Below are 20,540 nucleotides of genomic sequence, written 5' to 3'. Positions count from 1 at the left end.
TCAAGGCAGCTGCACCAACCTGAACTCCACTAGCAGTTTCTAAATTACCATTTTCAACCACATCTTCACTAATATTTGACACTGTCAAGCATTAAAATTTTTTTGTCAATCTGGGCATAAATACCCCAAAGAGAATTTAAAGATTGGAGTTCACACTAACATTTCTACAGCATTTGCTTTCTTCTGCCTCTATGTCTACCAGAAAAAGAGATGCAGGGAGATGCTGAGTGGCTCATCTCAGGTCACATGGTTGATACATAGTTGACCAAGTGCTTGAACCCAGACAACTTGACACAACGAACACCTTGGGCTTTTCACTGGCACTCAGCTGCCTTCCCTTTGATGTCATTATGATGAGGACTCAAGTGGAAGGAAATCCAGCCTCAGCCCTGACTCCAGATAACAAGCAATGAGACACTATTCCAGCCCAAAGTGTGTAGACTGATGGGCCTCATCTGTGCAGTTGGTACAACTGCACTTTCACATCTACCTCACAACCTACTGAATATGTTCACAAAGTAAATTCTGTAAGAGATATATACATAGATCATAGATACAATAGAGGTCCTAAGGTAGGAAATTCTTATTCATGCTATTCTTGATTTGTTATGACTTTGGGGAAGTTTCATACCTTCTCTACACAACCAGTATTACCTACCATGTGGAAAGTAAGTTCTAAGGAGAAGATCAATTGTATGAAGGTGTCAAAAAATATCACCTACTATCATATTTCATGACATAAATTGTTTTTGGGTCAATCTGATGTGAAAAATTCAGTTTCACTTACACCAAACTAGGACCATACAACAAAAGAGCCTTAGCAAAATAAGAACTTCACCCATAGACCCTTCCTTTTATTACATCATTATAGAAAGTTGAGGATAATCAAACCTACATGGCAGCATATACTAAGAATTAGTCCCCATATGAAACTAAATGTTCACAAAAGCACCACACAGTGTTTGGGAATTACCTGTCTTTTAAAAAATATAAAATGAAAAGCTTCAAATTCAACCCAGCATGCATACCACCATTTCCAAGATTTTAAAAATGAATGTTTTAATCCTAGAAATAAAAAACTTACTTCTTATAAATTAACTCATTCATTTACTTATTCAGCAAACATTTACTGAGTACCTATTATATGCCAGACACTATTCTAGCACAGCAGTGAAGACCAAGTTCCTATTCTCACATACCTGATATTCTAATGAGACAAAAATCAAAATAATAAAGAAATTCACAAATAATATGATATCTGGTATATATATATACTGTAAAGAAAATAAAGGGACAGGGATAAAGAATTACAAAGGGGGCAGTATAAGGACACAGAAAGTACCAGGCGAGATCTCTCCAAACTAGTGGTTTGTAATATGGTGTGTTCACTATAAACTATTGCAGCACCAACATCTGTTTCATAAAATACTCTTATTCAGCATTTCATACCCCTTCCCTTTATTTTTTCCAGAAAAAGTTTGCTATAGTGCTTTTCCATTATTGCTTTTATTTTAGAGGGGAAAAATATTTCACAAGAGATGATGACAGGTGCTTTACAAACAGGTGCAAATTTCAAGCCACACATTCTGAAAAAAATGTTAAGAATGATTTGTCAGTGAGAAGCCTGATGACAAAATGAAGCTGAACTGCAAGAATTTAAAATGAAATTTCAAGAAAATTACTTGACAATTCTTCAACTGTATCATCTGCACATTTACTTTCTATCATATATGAAAAGAAGAATAAAAGCAATAGGAAAATACATCTTAAGAGATCCTGCGGTTTTCCACTTAGGGACAGAAAAATTGGAATACCCCTCTCTAAGCCACAGTATCTACATGATTAAAGAAAACCAGCACACACTAAAATTACCTTTCACAGGCTTACACAAAGGTTTAGAGGGATTCAATCACTTGGAACTAGAAATGCCTTAATATAAAAATCTAAGGGCCAAAGTATTCACTTCTCTCTTTCCTCTTATTTTTTCCTCAGATATTTTGCTGATTCTCTGGTCCCTGAATGAAATAGATGTGGTCTAGTCTCTTTCAAAACTATTACTCTGATCCCAGCCAAATCTTTTCTTTTACTTTCCGATTATAAAATTCCCTCTTTCACCTATATTATCATCCTATCTGCACTGTCTTCCTTCTTATCTAATGATTCAAAAATTCTTACAGACAGACGAATAAGATCCCCAAAACTTATTGCTTCTTCAGGAGTCCTTAGTCTTTTTGTGCCATGGATCTTGGGTAGTCCAGTGAAACCTACAGACCCCTTCTCAGATCAGTTTTAAATGCATATTTAAATAGATAAGATTAAAAAAGGAAACAATTACACTGAACTATTAGCAAAACAGTTTAAAAATCCTGATATGGCTATGTATGTGTAGCTTTATTATCACATTAAATATAATAAGATCTAACAAGTCTAATACACCATAAATTTGAAGAAATTATTAGCATAAATGGTATCTGGAGATATCCGCAACAACCGTAAAAATGATTTTTAAAAGTCTGTAATTTTTACTGGTGACATAGTCACAGGCATTGCTAATTCTAATTCCACTGTGGTTTATTGCCTACATTCATAATGGAAAGAATAAATTACAGTTATCAGATAATGAAAATAAAGATGGGATTTTAATCTCCATTCTAGTTCAAGGATCCCCTGAATTCTATCCACCAACTGGTGAATCCCAGGTTAAAAGCCCTTTCTAGTTCAAAGTCTTGCTCAAGATGATTCTTGTCACAAGTTTTTAAATAAAAACACTGGTTCCTCCTTTCACCTAGCTCTCTTCTGAGCAGAATATCATCATGCCTCTCTGATTTTTCACAGGTTTTTACACAGAATTCTGTTTATTTCACCCATTTACATTTTGCTAGTCAATAAAAAGTGAAGTTGCAGAAAAGGAGATGGAAGCAACCAAGAGTCCCTCACTTCCTGACCTCCACGGCAAATGGAAAGATGCCAGATACACTGTGTGTTTGCGGTAGCTGGGCTGCCCCCCCGGCCCCTTGAGTCCAGCTTGTCAAGAGTCCCCGAAGGCCGACATCTTCACAGAGGCGCTCAGAATGCATTCCACCTCCTTCTCGCCTCCTATACTCAGTTCCCTACCAGCCTGGTGGCTCGCCTCGGGCTTCCACCCGAAACCGCCCCGCGGTCCTCCGGCCCCTTCCCAGCCCATCCCCCACGCGTCCCCCCCTGTCGTCGGCCCCAGGCCACCCTGGCACCTGCGCGCCGCCACGGCTCTCCCCGGGGCCTAACCGTATCTCCTCCTTCCCTCACTTCTCCAGACACCACAGGGAAGGGCCCAAGGGTCAGCCAGGCTGGGCGGCCCGGCCGTCAAGCGCAGCCTGCAGCCTTAGGCCGGAGCAGCCCGGCCGCCAGGCGGGGAGCCGCGTACTCTGCGCGGGTGAACTCGAAACGCGTACTCACCAAGAGATCACGCGGAAGTGGGCACCGCGGTCTCCGCTAGGCCGTCGCTCGGCCTCAGAGCCGTCGCCCTCGCCGCAAACTGCCACCGCCACTACCGTCGCCGCCACTCGCTAGTTGGCTTCCCTGCGTCCTGCGGCGGCGCTGCCGCTACGCCATCGCGCGTGCGCAGTGCCGCGGGGGCCCCTGGGACTGGTGGTCCGGGCGGCGGGCCGGCTGCTGGTTCCCCTTCTGCTTTAGTCATCCGGGTTCGCTACCCGCTTGAGTGGTGGCGAGCGACGCGGGTACCGCGAAGCGTCTTCCGGTAACCTGGTGAAAACCAGACTCGCAGGCCCTTGCTTCCGCGCATGATACTGCTGGATGTGAAAAATCGCCTGAGCAAGTATGTGTGAAGTATGACAAGTCAGAGCTTTTACGCCGTCCTTAACAACTGTCACTTGCCCAGGACACATCGTTGGAAGCTCACACACACATACACACACCTCTCCTCTCCCTCGATGTTAAGTGTCGCTAACTGTTGTTGGTATCTGGATTATCAGTTTTGAACCTGATTTTCCACTCCTCATTTAACCAAAATTTACATATTGTAAACTTGACCATGCGGTTTAAGTTGATTAACCATTTATCTAATAAAAAAATTTTTTTTTACAAAACCAATTTAGGTATATTCAAATATCAAATTAACCGAGCTGAACAGTCACAGAAACCTTAGACTCGGAAGACACCTTAAAGGTCATTTGACCAACTCCTCCCGGGGGAAGGAATTCCCTCCTGTACATTCCAGTCAGACGGTCATCCAACCTCTATTTCAGCAGTTCGAATTTCTGGGAGCTCACTATCTTAAGGAAGGCAGCCTACACCATTGTTGGACAGCTCTAAATGTTAGAAAGTCCCGCCTCCTGTTGAACTGAAATTTGCTTCCCTTTTTCTTCCATTGCCGGTAGTTATGCCTCCTGGAGCAAAATGGAATGTTTTCCACTTGACAGCCTTTCAAAATATTGAAAACAATAATTATATCCTCCAGCTCTGGGAGTCTTCAGGAGAAAAAAAGAAGAAAAGTAATAATCAGTTTTTCAACTATTTCAAATGTGAATCAGCTCCGAGATTGCTTTCCATTTAATCATCCTCCTTGATGTATTACCTCTAAAACTTGTCAAAATTTTCTTCATATTTATTGCCTCATTTTATTACCATGATAGCATTCTATGGTAAACTGTTCAGGTATTGTTGCCATCATATTGCCATTCAACTGATTAAAGAATTCAATTCAAAGATTATTTATCAGCTCTGTTATAAAGAATTGTCCAAAAGCAGAAGGGGAATTTTAAAAAGCAACAGGATATGATTTAAAATCTAGAGTGAAAGGATAACTCACACAGACTAAGGATAATAACGAAAAGATAAGGTATAAAGTGCTATGAGACTCCCAGAGGAAGGCTTCATCAAGTGGAGGGGCCATGACCTTAAGAAAGAGATGACACATGGGAGTTACTAGATAGCTGGGTTTCGAGAAGGGAAATGGTATATGAGGATTGTTAAGAACCCAGCCTGAGCAAAATGAATGAGTAAATGAACACAATCACAGTTTGCTGTCACTTGACTCTGAGTATTCTAGATATGCTGGAGCACATGGACCAGGGAGGAGGGGAAGGAAAGGATCCCAACAGTTACAACATATTTTTGAGGGTGGTGAAGAAACTGCACTGTGACACGTTCTAAAAAGAGCACTGGGATGGTAATTGTTCTGAGCTCTACTCTGACACCTATAGATGAACAGCTTGAACTGTATGAGCAGTTTTCAATCTTTTTTTCCACCCAGCACACCCAAGGAACACACCCATACATTAGAATAATGGATCACTACAAGAGTAATTCTTGCTAAATACTGGAGTAGGTATTATTCTCAAACCCCTTTTACTCATAGGAAAGTGAACTCCACAGGTGGAAAGATGCTCAAACTTGGTAAGTAGTACTCCCTGAGGGCAGGAAACCCATCTTATTCACCATCATCTCTCTGGAACCTGGCATACTGCCTAGAATGTAATGCAAAATTTTTTTAGTTTGTTTTTTTAATGAACAGGATGAATAAACAGAACCCTGCCCAAAGCCCTTTTCTTTCCACTACACGACTCAGCATTCCCTGACATACAGCGATACGAAGTTACTTGTACATAATCAGAGAAGTCATACCTGAAAGAAAAACAGGGCCAAATCCAGAAAGAAGTAAAACTAAGAAGAGGTAGAGCAAGGTGAGAAGGGAAAAAACAAGGACTTCACTTATGACATGATTTTATCAAATGACATGATTTTATCAATTTGGCACACAGCATGGGAAATAAATTACTTTGAAGTGGCAGTACACACTTGGCTGTGGAAAGACACAGCCTGTAGAAAGATTAATCTTAGTGTCTCACCTGAATCAATTAAAACATAAAGTAGGTGATAGGTAAATACAGCAATAACATGAATAGAAATCAATACAGCAGAAAATTCATAGTTTTATTGTGAAATAATAAAGCAAAACACATAAAGCATATCTATTTATGCTTACCATAAAGCAAAGCACAAATATAAGCTGTTATACTGTGACACAGCTCAAACTCAAACAGCAGGCAAACAAACACTCAATGCTAATGGCTAACTTGGCCATTTTTCATTTGCTACATTTCTTTTCTGAAATTTATTTTCCATCAAAAAATAATACAGGAATTCATTTTTGTTCTTTAAAAATGTACAAAATAAGTCAAAAGTTCTTCTGGATTCCCATCCAATTCTGCCCAAAGGGAGCCATTCTTGTTAATTTGATGGCAATCTGTCCAAACTTAGTGGTGAAAGATGTTTAACACGAATAGGATCACATTGTACACACACTTCTGTGTTCTGTAACTTGCTTTTTAAATAATAAATCCTGGGCATCTTTCCGTATCAATACATAAAAATCTACTTCATTGTTTTGAAACTTTGCACAATATTTCCACAGAATAACCTACCATACCTTATTTAGCATTCCCTATTGATAGACATTTAGGTTGACTTATACTTTCAACAAAAAAAAATATGTGTGAATTAACTATGTTAATTTTTAATGGGAAAAATTTCTAAAGCTCTGGGAATCTGTAAATGAAAAAATCTGGAAAGACATGATGGAAGCTGTCCTATACACCATGGCAGAAAGGATTCCTTCATAAAATCCTTTCTGCACTTTAGAACAGTCCAGCTGAAAGTAAAGGACAGGACTCCAGGTATAGCCCTACTCCATGTTCTGGGCCCTTGGTTGTCCTGCACTGGCCCCCACTGGTAGGCTCATAAATAGGAGTACTCAGAGGTCAATATACTAATGAAGCTGATGGAGCTCATGATTTAGGGCCCCTCCAAGGCCCCAGCAATGTATTCAGTTGTATGGTTTTGTAACATTTGCCAAGGAATTTTAAATTATTGGCTAAATTGAGGACAACAAATAAAAGTCTAAAACTTCAGAATATTGAAAATGAGAGTGTCATCTGTAGAACAGGGTCATAAATTGTGCAACTCACACTTACACAGCATGAAATCTACCATAAACCTTATTTTTCTACCAGAACCAGGGATCTCCAGACTGACAGGTGCTGTTAATACAACATAAAACTTTTGTAAATTGCCTGTATTTGAATTTAACCTATGACTAATTATAATGTATGAAAGACCCTTAATGTAATTATATCTTACATATCTTTCACTGACAAGCTTTTTTGTTCTCTTGTATAACTTTTAGTTTTAAATTCCTAAAGTTTTTCAAGCTTAGTAACTTCCTGATAGACAAATAGATTTTTTTTAAATAATAAGCAAATGCAGACAAAAATGTAACACAATTCACTCTTTGAAAAGCAGAGATATCACCAGTTTTAATGGTTACATAATATCTCATCATGCTGATGTATCATAATTTGTCATTTCAAAATGGAAATTATTCCTGGTAACTTTTTAAATGCTAAATTTGTGTATATTTTTTAAATTGAAGAATATTTAAAAATTAAATAGAAATTTAATACTTTGTAAAGCTAATTTTAAAAAGATATAGTACTATCATACTGTTGAGTAGCCTACTTTAACAATATAAAACAGATTAGTTTTCCAAACTTGACAAGCTAATTCTAAAATTTGTATAGAAATACAAAGTGCTAAGAATAGCCAAAGAGAGTCCTGAAGAAGAGGAATGCAGAAGGACTTGTTCTACTGGATAAGAAGAGTTATTATATAGCTATAGTAATTAAGACAGAGGCTAACACACTTACTAATATGAAAAATTGTGCTGGGACAATTCACTATTCATTTGGAAAAAAATTAATTTTACTCACTATATACAACTCATAGGTATACAAAGTCAATTTCAGGTAAACTATATAGATCTAAAAGAGACAGGTAAAAAAGAAATAAATTTTTAGTAGAAAATTGAGAAGGGTATGTAAACAAGTCATGAAAAGCACAACCATAAAGGGAAAAATTGCTAAGTTTTCTGTTGGTCAAAATATCTGTTCATCAAAAAAAACCTCAGTATTAAGTCCTATAGCTTGATTTTGGTGACGGTTACATGAATCTCTACAAAAAATGAAACTGTACAGAACTGTATACAAACACACACACAAATGCAGGCTTTAAAAAATGGTAGAAAACTGAGTAAAATGTGTTGTCTAGTTAAAAGTAATATTCCAAGGTCAATTTCCTAGTTTTTCCAGCTATGTAAGATGTTAACATTAGAGTGAGCTGAGTGAAGGTACCTGGGATTCTACTATTTTTGCAACTTTCTGTGAGTTACTGCTTTCAAAATTAAAAGTTTTTTAAAAACATCAGCAGGGGAATAAAAAAACATGCCACAGAGTGGGAAAAGATACACAACACATATAACTGAAAAACTGACTAATATCTAGAATATAAATTATTATTACAAAATAAGAAACTCAATAGATAAATGGGTTGCTTCAGTAAATAAGAAATCAAAATGACCAATACAAATATGAAAAAATACACAACTTCATTTGTGATCAGGAAAATGACAAAACCACAATGAGATGACAGTACACATGCCCCAGAATGTCAAATAGAAAGTTTGTATCAAGTGTTGACAATGATGTGAACACCTGGAACTCTCATACACTTCTGGTGAGAGTGGACATTTGTACAACCACTTTAGAAAGCGATTTGCCATTATTTACTTAAGTTGAAAATTTTAAACTCTTTAATCCATAAATTCTAATCCTGGTCATACACCCTAGAGAAATTTATGCACGTGTGAACCAAGAAACATATAGAAGAATGTTCATAGTAGCATTGTTCATAATAGCCAACATCTAAATACAACATAAATTGTGATGCATTGGAATACTATACAGAAGTGAAAATGAATGAATTAGCGCTACACAAGAGTAAGGATAAAACTTAAAAACAATGTTGAGTGAAAGAAGCCAGACACTGTGATTCCATTTACATGAACTAAAAAAACAGGAAAAACTAAATTATGACATTTGACAGAGTATATTTAAAATTCTAGATTATAATAATAATGATGTTTTTATGGAGGAGGAGATTGTGATCAGTTAGAGGGGAAAATGAGAACTTCCGCATGCTGACAACACTCTACTTCTTGACCTGGATATCAACTACCCGGGCACTCACTTTATAGTTATTCACTAAACTGTATATTTGCATTTTATGTATTTTCTGTATTCACACTGTAATTTATAATAAAACATTTTAAAATACAAAAAACATCCAGCACATAGTAGATACTCAATTAAGGGTAGCTATTATTGACACGGCATTTTAAAAAAGGCAGCTGATTTGTGACAATCGCTAAGAAATACAGGTAACTATATTAGAAATAAAGGAGCAGAACCATGTGTATAGTATGCTCCATTACTAGACTTCAGACAGGGATATATACACACACACATACATACACACACACACTGTACATGCATAAAACATTTCTAGGCTATAGAAGAAAGTAATAACAGTAGTTACCTTTACCAGGGTAGGGGAACAGGACTGGGGACTGGGTGGCAGTCAGACTTATTTTCATTGTATACTGTACCCTTTGAATTTTATGTGTATATATTTTCAGTTTTAAAAATTTAGAAATCTAAGATATGTGTCAAATACCATCAGTCAAATTCTATAGGAGTACCTCTTTATATTCAGCTTATTTTACTTCAAAGGAAAATTTCACACAGAAGAAAAATTAAAACTAGCATTTTATGTATAAAATTAAAATTATTCAAATAAATCATGACAGCCTTGTGAAGAGTCAGAATTATATCCATTTTACAGACTACTAGTAAACAGAGCCTCAGAGAGATTAAGTGACTTATCCTAAATCACAGCTAGTTGATAGAACTGGAATTCATATAGTTTGTATGCTTCCTAACAACTTGGTCTTCTATCACACTATCTGACACAGCATGCTCTCCTAAATGTCTTCCATCAAAAAAATATATTTGAAGAATAGAAAATGCACTAGTTGTTACTTTCCATTTGTGTGTGGGGGAAAGAGAATTTTCTCTCTTTTCTTCTTTTTTTAGTTTTTTGTATTGTAGTTGATAAACAGTATTATATTGGTTTCAATTATACAACAGTGATTAGAAAGTTATGTACATCATTAAATGTTCACCCCAATTAGTGTAGTTACTGTCAACACAGAAAGATACTATTATATTATCAGTGACTATGTTCTCTATGCTGTACTCTCATCCCTATAACTAATTTATGTAATTGAAATTCTGTGCTCTTTATTGCCTACACCTATTTTACCCATCCCCACACCCTATAGTAACCAACAGTTGTTGTCTATATTTGTGGGTCTATTTATTTTTTAGAGAAGGTTCTCTATTAACTATAAAATTCACTTTAAAAAGGGAAGACAAAGAAGGAAACTTACTGCATAGCACACTGCACTTTCAAAAGTACAAAAAAAAACACTACATGCAAGAAGTTAAACTGCCCCTGTTTGAAGATGACATGATATTGTACATAAAAAACCCTAAAGAATCCACTCCCAAACCACTACATCTAATATCAGAATTCAGCAAAGTTGCAAGGTACAAAATTAATACACAGAAATCTGTTGCATTCCTATACACTAACAATGAACTAGCAGAAAGAGAAATCAGGAAAACAATTCCATTCACAATTGCATCAAAAAGAATAAAATACCTAGGAATAAATCTAACCAAGGAAGTGAAAGACCTATACCCTGAAAACTACAAGACTCTCATGAGAGAAATTAAAGATACCAAAAAATGGAAACACATCCTGTGCTCATGGATAAGAATTAATATTGTCAAAATGGCCATCCTGCCTAAAGCCATCTACAGATTCAATGCAATCCTTAGCAAAATACCAACAGCATTCTTCAACGAACTAGAGCAAATAGTTCTAAAACTCATATGAAACCATAAAAGACACCAAATAGCCAAAGCAATCCTGAGAAGGAAGATTAAAGCTGGGGGGATTACCCTCCCCGACTTCAAGCTTTACTACAAAGCCACAGTAATCAAGACAACTTGGTACTGGCACAAGAACAGAACAATAGACCAATGGAATAGACTACAGAGCCCAGATATAAACTCAACCATATATGGTCAATTAATATATGATAAAGGAGCCATGGATATACAATGGGGGAAATGACAGCCTCTTCAACAGCTGGTGTTGGCAAAACTGGACAGCTACATACAAGAGAATGACACTGGATTGTCTAACCCCATCCACAGAAGTAAACTCAAAATGGATCAAAGACCTGAATATAAGTCATGAAACCATAAAACTCTTAGAAGAAAACATAGGCAAAAACTTCTTGAATATAAACATGAGAAACTTCTTCCTGAACACATCTCCTCGGGCAAGGGAAATAAAATAAAAGCTGAACAAATGGGATTACGTCATGCTAAAAAGCTTCTGTACAGCAAAGGACACCATCAATAGAACAAAAAGGCATCCTACAGTATGGGAGAATATATTTGTAAATGACATATCTAACAAGGGGTTAACATCCAAAATATATAAAGAACTCACACACCTCAACACCCAAAAAGAACCTAGATGCCTCAACACTCAAAAAGCAAATAACCCTATTAAAAAATGAGCAGAGGATATGAACAGACACTTCTCCAAAGAAGAAATTCAGATGGCCAACAGGCACATGAAAAGAAGCTCCACATTGCTAATTATCAGGGAAATGCAAATTAAAACCACAATGAGATATTACCTCACAGGTTAGGATGGCCAACATAGAAAAGAATACGAACAACAAATGCTGGCAAGGATGCAAAGAAAGGGGAACCCTCCTACACTGCTGGTGGGAATGTAAACTAGTTCAACCATTGTGGAAAGCAGTATGGACATCCCTCAAAACACTAAAAATAGAAATATCAATTGACCCAGAAATTCCACTCCTAGGAATTTACCCTAAGAATGCAGCAGCCCAGTTTGAAAAAGACATATGTACCCCTATGTTTATCACAGCACTATTTACAATAGCCAAGAAATGGAAGCAACCTAAGTGTCCATCGGTAGATGAATGGATAAAGAAGATGTGGTACATATACACAATGGAGTATCATTCAGCCATAAGAAGAAAACAGATTCTACCATTTGCAACAACATGGATGGAGCTAGAGGGTATTATGTTCAGTGAAATAAGCCAGGTAGAGAAAGACAAGTACCAAATGATTTCACTCACCTGTGGAGCATAAGAACAAAGCAAAAACTGAAGGAACAAAACAGCATCAGACTCACAGAACCCAAGAATGGACTAACAGTTTCCAAAGGGAAAGGGACTGGGGAGGGTGAGTGGGAAGGGAGGGATAAGGGGAAAAAGGGGCATTATGATTAGCACACATAATGTAGGGGCACAGGGAAGGCAGTATAGCACAGAGAAGACAAGTAGTGACTCTGTAACATCTTACTATGCTGATGGACAGTGACCGTAGCAGGGTATGTGATGGGGACTTGACAATGAGGGGAATTTAGTAACCACAATGTTGCTTATGTAATTGTATATTAATGATACCAAATAAAAAAATAAAAAACACTACAAGATTTATACCTTGTATTACTCCCAGCTCATGTTAGAGATACTTCTGTTTTACTCCCAAGTTGTTTAATGAAGTTTGTGGAATTATTCCCAGTCCCTTAATAAAAAAAGATCTATGTGGCCAGTATGAGAGTAATTAGATGTAGTACTTTTTAAAGTATTTCCAAAGTCTCTGTCAAATTCAACATAATCACCAAGTTTACTATTTCCCATTGAAAGAAATTTTGAAAATTGTTGACCCTTAAGAGGTAGTTTTCTTGAAAAGCCTCCATTTTTTCTTGTGATAATGTATTAACATGATTAATAGCATTACCACTCTTCTACAACACTCCAAATACTTTCACATACAGTATCTCATCTGATACCTGGAACAAGCCACTAAGACAGGCAAGACAGAGATCCCTGACATCCAAAAAATGAAGAAACTGAGGTTCTAAGAGGCTGGTTTGTCCAAGGTGATGTGCCCTCTCTCTTAACTGAGTATTCTCTTCAACAAAGCATGTAGAAAATGGTCATTTATCAGGGTCTCAACATTTGTCAATTACATAGGTCTTAGTCTTTTCCTTCCAACTCTATACCCTTAATTTCCTTTCAGAAAGGAAGATTTAGGAGCTAAATGATACCCAGTCCTAGTCAGTCCTAACTTTGCTTAGCTTTCTGAGATCAGATGGGAAATAGAAATCGATTTTCTTAAATGTAGGAGCACAAGTGAAAGGAGCTGGTTTAAATTACTGGATAAAATCTACATCTCTCTAGCACTCATTACCAAAATATTTACAAACTATGCAACTACTCTATATCCTAAAACACAATATAAGTTTGACAACCTAGACTACAGAAATTAAAAATCAAACTGAGATGGCTCAAATCCTGGCTCCATATCTTCTCAGCTGTGTGATCTCCTGGGCAAGTTTTCTTACGTCTTGGGGCTTCAGATTCCTTAACTCTAAAACAGGGGTAAAAAAATCACCTAAGGATTAAAAGAGATAATGCACATAAAGCATTTAGCAAAAGTCTAGCACTAAGTTCAATATTGATTAATTTGGCACTAATACTAGCATTTAACATTCAGCAAGCTAGATTCATCTATGCACTTTCCTATTCAATGCGTAAACGATCCCACTTTGGAACAGGTATACTACTATAAGTACCTAATATACTTGGTTTTTAAAAGATACTAAAACCACTACTCAGTTCCCTTTGGAAGTTAGCTAGATACCACTTTTCTAAGAAATCTCAGATAAAGGAGAGTTGCAAAAGGTTACTCCAGCACTCAAGGGTTGAGTCTGAAATTGAGGTTTTTCAGACTGAAATTGAGCCTAAAATTTTGGGTGAAAACAGACTGTGATATATACAGAAAATTTGCTTGAAATGATGAGGGTATAATGTGGCCAAATGGTGATTTCTACAGTGATAATGAACTGATGTAACCTGAAGAAGGGTCAGTGTTACAGCAGTATTACAAGCCCGGTTGAAAGAGATAGACGATGCAACTTCTACAGTAAGAATGGAGTCAACTCTGAGTCACCAGCATAACCTTTGAAGAGCACTAAGGGAGAAAAGCACTAAATTCTTGAGTACTGACTCCTAGGCTTAGCATCTTAGTGAACTTCAAGATGTTTCAGTGCTATTTGGTCACAGTATTGCACATACCCACTAATCTCAAAAATACATGTACTGGGAAAAATACTTAAGTCTTCAGCCTTTTCTGTAAGCATTTCAATGTATTTTGCATCAGGCCTTTGACCTGTCCATGGTAGAATCCTCCAAAAATATTTGTTGAATCAATGTTTAAAAAAAGTTAAGCCCTTAGCATGTATAATGTGGGGGGAGGCACAGGGAGGACTGTGCAACACAGAGAAGACAAGTAGTGAATCTATAGCATCTTACTACGCTGATGGACAGTGACTGTAACGGAGGTTGTGGGGGGGGACTTGGTGAAGGGGGGAACCTAGTTAACATAATGGTCCTCATGTAATTGTAGATTAATGATACCAAAATTTAAAAAATTAAAAAAAAAAAGTAAAGCCCATTGGCTATGGAGTTAAGCTGACTTGGGTATCAATCCTAACTCTATCACTCACCAGCTCTATGACTTTAAGCTAGTTATTGATCTCTTTCAGTCTCAATTTTCTCATCTGGAAAATGGGAACTGCAAGGACCGAATGACACGGGAAACACAGAACAACGCTAGGCGTATAGTGAGCATGAAGTAAATACTAGCCGCTATTATTTTTCATTAGAGGATGCCATTTATACAAGAGTAAGGCATCAAGACGTCTTTGTGTATCAAATGCATTTAAGCACAATCAGATGTTCTCCAGGAAAAGCGAAGGTGAAAGGTATTAAGGATAAAGGATGAGGAATGAGGAAGACCTTGTAAAGGTAAATGATGGGCAGAGGAGGGGAAGCTAAGGGTGGCAAGCTAGAAAAATGAAACATCACAGAGCGGTTGCGATGGCATTACTAAGCTCTTCAGGAGAGAGCTGCCACGGTGGGGACGGGTATCCAGGGCTAGGGGGCAATTACGTTGGCCAGGCCTGTCCTGTGACTTACCGTGGGGCAGGACAAGGTGGAGAAGCCTGGTGGCTGGGCAGGGAGAATAAGGGCGACAGAACTGGCTAGGGGGAGCCACTCATCGGTGGCCGGGCAGTGCCCAGACCAGGCCCCAGTTCGAGGGCTGCGGAACGGAGAGCAAAAAAAGACCCCGAAGCTCGGAGAGCCTACTACCCGGAGTGCCTATTAAGGGCAGAGAAATTTGTTCTGAGGTGATCCCTGCATCTATGCTGAAGCCTGTCTGCCTGGAATAGGATGGAAGTCGGGAGGAGGAACAGCCGCTTCCCGCTCCGGGATGAAGGACGGAGGATGGGCGGACCGGCAGTGGGGAGAAGCAAAGGACTCAAATCCCGCCGCCTCGACGGAGTCAGGTACGCCGGATAGATAGCGACCCCTCAGGCCCCAGCGTGAAAACGGAACCGCAGCAGCTGCCGGCGGAAGCGGCCTTCGGATGAAAGGTTGCTCGAAAGACAGGCAGCTGCTGAACCAATGGAGACAGCACACAGGGCGGATGTTACCTCCCATTGGTGGCTAGTGGGCACTTCCAGCAGCCAATGAGTCGGCCCGGAGGTGGGTGTAGAGGTGATGTCAGTTGCGGAGCAAGCCACTTCGAATCGGCTGCGGCCAGCTTGGTGGCCGGGACCAATCAGTGGCCTCCAACGAGCTGCGCCTTCGCCAATCGGCGGCCTCCACGACCGGGTTGGGGGAAGGTATAAAAGAGGACTCGGCGACGGCGCGGTCGAGGCTAACCGAGACATCACAGGGTTAGTAGAGTTGGGTTCAGTGAGTGGGGAGGTAAGCGCCGCGGCCTGCTTTTCCGGACCTGCTCTTCGCCTGTCCTCTGCTGCTCCTGACTGCGGGCCTGTCGCCCTCCGGTCGGTACCCTCGGTGCGCTCCCGTCTGCGGCCTGTGACTGGATTGCCTGTGGCGTCCTGCCTGCGTGCCAACCGCTGGCCGACGGCTGCGGAAGATGAAGCTCTCCCTGGTGGCTGCGGTGCTGCTGCTGCTCGGCGCGGCGCGGGCGGAGGACGACGACAAGAAGGAGGACGTGGGCACCGTGGTCGGTATCGACCTGGGAACTACCTACTCTTGGTAAGTGGGGTTTGTGGGAAGGGGCGACTGGGGTGTGGCCTCCCGGGCTGCTGTGACAGTCGTGGTGCTGATTCCTTCCGTTCGGTTTTTCCGCCAGCGTCGGGGTGTTCAAGAACGGCCGCGTGGAGATCATCGCCAACGACCAGGGCAACCGCATCACGCCGTCGTACGTGGCCTTCACCCCTGAAGGCGAGCGACTGATCGGCGATGCAGCCAAGAACCAGCTCACCTCCAACCCTGAGAACACTGTCTTCGACGCCAAGCGTCTCATCGGCCGCACTTGGAACGACCCATCTGTGCAGCAGGACATCAAGTTCTTGCCTTTCAAGGTTCGAACGGGTTTTTCTCACCTGGATAGAAAGTTGGGTGCAGGTGGTGGTGGTGGGGAGTAGTTAAGAAGTTAATGAAAAAATGTTGAGGCGACTAAAAAGAATATGGATGTGGTGTATGTTACAAAACTAAAGTTGGTAATCCTGAACTTTGCCAACGGTAGTTTAGGATTAAGAGGCCAACTAAAACTGAAGAGGCTTGTTTTTATAAGGCACCTCTACTGTTAAGTATTTCTGTTTCTGCTTTGAGAGACCAAAAGACAAGCTATAGGGGAGGAAGTGGGTCCCAGACAAAGCTTGAAATGTCAAAAAAAAATGTTTGAAATGTTAGTATTTCTGTGTCTGAAAATAATAATCATTTTATAAATAGGTTGTTGAAAAGAAAACTAAACCATATATCCAAGTTGATATTGGAGGTGGGCAAACAAAGACATTTGCTCCTGAAGAAATTTCTGCCATGGTTCTCACTAAAATGAAGGAAACTGCTGAGGCTTATTTGGGAAAGAAAGTATGTATTTCTGGAACAATGTTAAGTAATTTTATTACTGTTCTTGATTGTGTTGTTAAGATGCTTTTATTGTTTTAATAATTTAAATCAGTATGACATCCATGAATATGAGTTTTAGTTAACTTGCATGCTTTACTGTAGGGCAAACAAAATACTAGGGACTTTTTATGTGTTTTCACTGAATGCTCTTGAATCCATGGATATAAAATTACATGTACTACATCCATCTTACAAAGAAACTGGTTTAGAAATTAAAGTGATGGTTTGACTAAAGGGTTAAATCATGTGATAAAATACTTAATTAACTTTTGTTATCCTTCGAGGTTACCCATGCAGTAGTTACTGTACCAGCCTATTTCAATGATGCTCAACGCCAGGCAACCAAAGATGCTGGAACTATTGCTGGATTGAATGTTATGAGGATAATCAATGAGCCGTAAGTGTTAAATTCAAAGATACGGTATATATGCCAAAAAAGGGAAATATAAATTTAAGCTTTTTTTTCTTTCTTTTCTTCCTAACAGTACAGCAGCTGCTATTGCTTATGGCCTGGACAAGAGGGAAGGGGAGAAGAACATCCTGGTGTTTGATCTGGGTGGTGGAACCTTCGATGTGTCTCTTCTAACCATTGATAATGGTGTCTTTGAAGTTGTGGCCACTAATGGAGATACTCATCTGGGTGGAGAAGACTTTGACCAGCGTGTCATGGAGCACTTCATCAAGCTCTACAAAAAGAAGACTGGCAAAGATGTTAGGAAAGACAACAGAGCAGTGCAGAAACTCCGGCGTGAGGTAGAAAAGGCCAAACGGGCCCTGTCTTCTCAACATCAAGCAAGAATTGAGATTGAGTCTTTCTATGAAGGAGAAGACTTCTCTGAGACCCTGACTCGGGCCAAGTTTGAAGAGCTAAACATGGTATGTTCCTTGTTTTTTTCCTTTGCTGGTGAGCTCTAGTTCGACTCTCTTGAGTTCATGACCGTTAATGTGTAGACAACATCAAGCGGTACAGGCATCATCACAGTAATTCTCTTATTCTAGGACCTGTTCCGTTCTACCATGAAGCCTGTCCAGAAAGTGCTGGAAGATTCTGATTTAAAGAAGTCTGATATTGATGAAATTGTTCTTGTCGGTGGCTCTACTCGAATCCCAAAGATTCAACAACTGGTTAAAGAGTTCTTCAATGGCAAGGAGCCATCCCGTGGCATAAACCCAGATGAGGCTGTAGCATATGGTGCTGCTGTTCAGGCTGGTGTTCTCTCTGGTGATCAAGATACAGGTAGACTGGCATCACAGCATCTTCCATGGTGCTTCAGTAGCTGAATGGGAGGAGTGTCAGTAGCTATTGCTTTAGAAAGTAATAGAATACGAGCAACGAAGTCACACACCTAGTAAAGGGGACAGTGAGAATAAGACTGGCACAATCTCAAGGTCCTCTGCTTTGAAAATGGTTTTGTGTAGAACCTAACCAAATGGCCAAAGGGAGAAGATAAAGTTACACTGTTCAGGGGGAGACTGCGTGATGGTGCTCTTAGGACTCTTGAATTTGAACTTATTTCTGTTAACTTGCCTTTGCAGGTGATCTGGTACTGCTGGATGTATGTCCCCTTACACTTGGTATTGAAACTGTGGGAGGCGTCATGACCAAACTGATTCCAAGGAACACTGTGGTGCCCACCAAGAAGTCTCAGATCTTTTCTACAGCTTCTGATAATCAACCAACTGTTACAATCAAGGTCTATGAAGGTAATTGCTTACATTTGTTAATACCGTAGTATGTTTTTGAAGAGCATGATATCTTGCTTAAAATGCTCTATTGAAATGACTAGGAAAGAGATGCCTGCTATTTTCAGATGGGTGTGCCTAATTTGACTAGTGTTGAATTTGGTGGAGTCAGTACTAAAATCCAGTTCTAATATAGCACCCTTTCCCATTAAAAATAACTTATGAGCTGGCTCTTAGAATACAGTAACAAGAAAAGGGTTCATAATGCTATAAAGTAGATGAAATTCAATTTAGAGTTGGTGACTTAACTCACTCTTAGTCCTATTTGCTGCTACTTACAGGTGAATACTGACCCACTTGTAACCGAGTGGAGTGCCCTTGCCACTCACTGTAGGGTCTAATAGACTGAGATGTGGGGATCCAGGTGTACTGGTATTTGTCAGTAATAACTAATAAGTTTTTTGTGTTTAACTTCTAGGTGAACGACCCCTGACGAAAGACAATCACCTTCTGGGAACTTTTGATCTGACGGGAATTCCTCCTGCTCCTCGTGGGGTTCCACAGATTGAAGTCACCTTTGAGATAGATGTGAATGGCATTCTTCGCGTGACGGCTGAAGACAAAGGTACAGGCAACAAAAATAAGATCACCATTACCAATGACCAAAATCGCCTAACACCTGAAGAAATTGAAAGGATGGTTAATGATGCTGAGAAGTTTGCCGAGGAAGACAAAAAGCTCAAGGAACGCATTGATACTAGAAATGAATTGGAAAGCTATGCCTATTCTCTAAAGAATCAGATTGGGGATAAAGAAAAGCTGGGAGGCAAACTTTCTTCTGAAGATAAGGAGACCATGGAAAAAGCCGTAGAGGAAAAGATTGAATGGCTAGAAAGTCACCAAGATGCTGACATTGAAGATTTCAAAGCTAAAAAGAAGGAACTAGAAGAAATTGTCCAGCCAATTATCAGCAAACTCTATGGAAGTGCAGGCCCTCCCCCAACTGGTGATGAGGAAGCAGCAGACAAAGATGAGTTGTAGACACCGTTCTGCTAGTGCTGTAATATTGTAAATACTGGACTCAGGAACTTTCGCTAGGAGAAAATTGAGAGAACTTAAGTCTCGAATGTAATTGGAATCTTCACCTTGGAGTGGAGTTGAAAATGCTATAGCCTAAGTGGCTGTTTACTGCTTTTCATTAGCAGTTGCTCCCATGTCTTGCGGTAGGAGAAGAGGAGGAATTGGCTATCTTAAAAAGTGGGTAAAACTGGGTTAGGGTGTGTGTTCACCTTGGAAATGTTATTTAACAATTGGGTCATGTGTATCTGGTGTAGGAACTTTTTTCTACCATAAGTGACACCAATAAATGTTTATTTACACTGGTCTTATTTTTGTGACAAGCTTCTAATTAGGTCATTTATTTTAAGGCTTAAGCCTCACTTGGGGTAAGTGCTGGGGTTTGAGGTAAGGAAATTTTTTTTCAGTATTTTCAGGGAGCTTGCAAGGACCATTTTACAATGACCAAGAGTGGAGTTTTCTTGAACATGCTTGAAATTTCCTATTCCTCTTGTCCTGCTGGTTGCTTTTTATTACTGATTTATAGCTACTTGTATTCTCTTAAGATTTGATAGATTGACAGATCACTGTTGTTTACACACTTGGATCCAATCTATGGATATAAAGGTGTGTTTTGAGCTTTCAGGTATGTCAGAGTCTCCATCTCAAATTTCTCTGGTACTGGACAGGACCTAGAATGGTCACCCGGAAGCAACATTCAACCCTACTGCAACTGTGGCTCAAAAGCAGTCATTTGTGTCGAGACAGGTTTAAGATT

The 20,540-nt window shown here is 39.5% G+C and overlaps 2 protein-coding genes across 7 annotated transcripts in view; one reads left to right on the top strand and one right to left on the bottom strand.

Annotated features, from left to right (window-relative positions):
• GAPVD1 (GTPase activating protein and VPS9 domains 1) overlaps positions 1 to 3,597 on the bottom strand; it is a 76,890-nt gene extending 73,293 nt beyond the window's left edge. For 5 of the 6 annotated variants that reach the window (XM_036913944.2, XM_036913947.2, XM_036913948.2 and 2 more), the window contains exon 1: positions 3,436 to 3,594. The gene's annotated coding sequence lies outside the window, so the exon portion shown is untranslated. Of the gene's footprint in view, positions 1 to 3,435 lie in introns of all 6 variants that reach the window. The other variant, XM_036913950.2, reaches the window with a different exon arrangement.
• A 12,213-nt stretch (positions 3,598 to 15,810) lies between these two features.
• Positions 15,811 to 20,090, top strand: HSPA5 (heat shock protein family A (Hsp70) member 5). Its single transcript, XM_036913951.2, has 8 exons — positions 15,811 to 16,147; positions 16,245 to 16,476; positions 16,847 to 16,984; positions 17,308 to 17,420; positions 17,509 to 17,899; positions 18,023 to 18,260; positions 18,560 to 18,727; positions 19,185 to 20,090. The coding sequence occupies exons 1-8, from the start codon at positions 16,026 to 16,028 to the stop codon at positions 19,745 to 19,747; spliced, it is 1,965 nt and encodes a 654-aa protein (XP_036769846.2). The 5' UTR covers positions 15,811 to 16,025; the 3' UTR covers positions 19,748 to 20,090.
• Positions 20,091 to 20,540: the final 450 nt, after the last annotated feature.

The sequence above is a fragment of the Manis pentadactyla genome, chromosome 3 (assembly GCF_030020395.1).
Source record: "Manis pentadactyla isolate mManPen7 chromosome 3, mManPen7.hap1, whole genome shotgun sequence".
Lineage (NCBI taxonomy): Eukaryota > Metazoa > Chordata > Mammalia > Pholidota > Manidae > Manis > Manis pentadactyla.
Note: the sequence above shows the minus strand (reverse complement) of the source record. Positions and strands in the feature narration are given on the sequence as shown.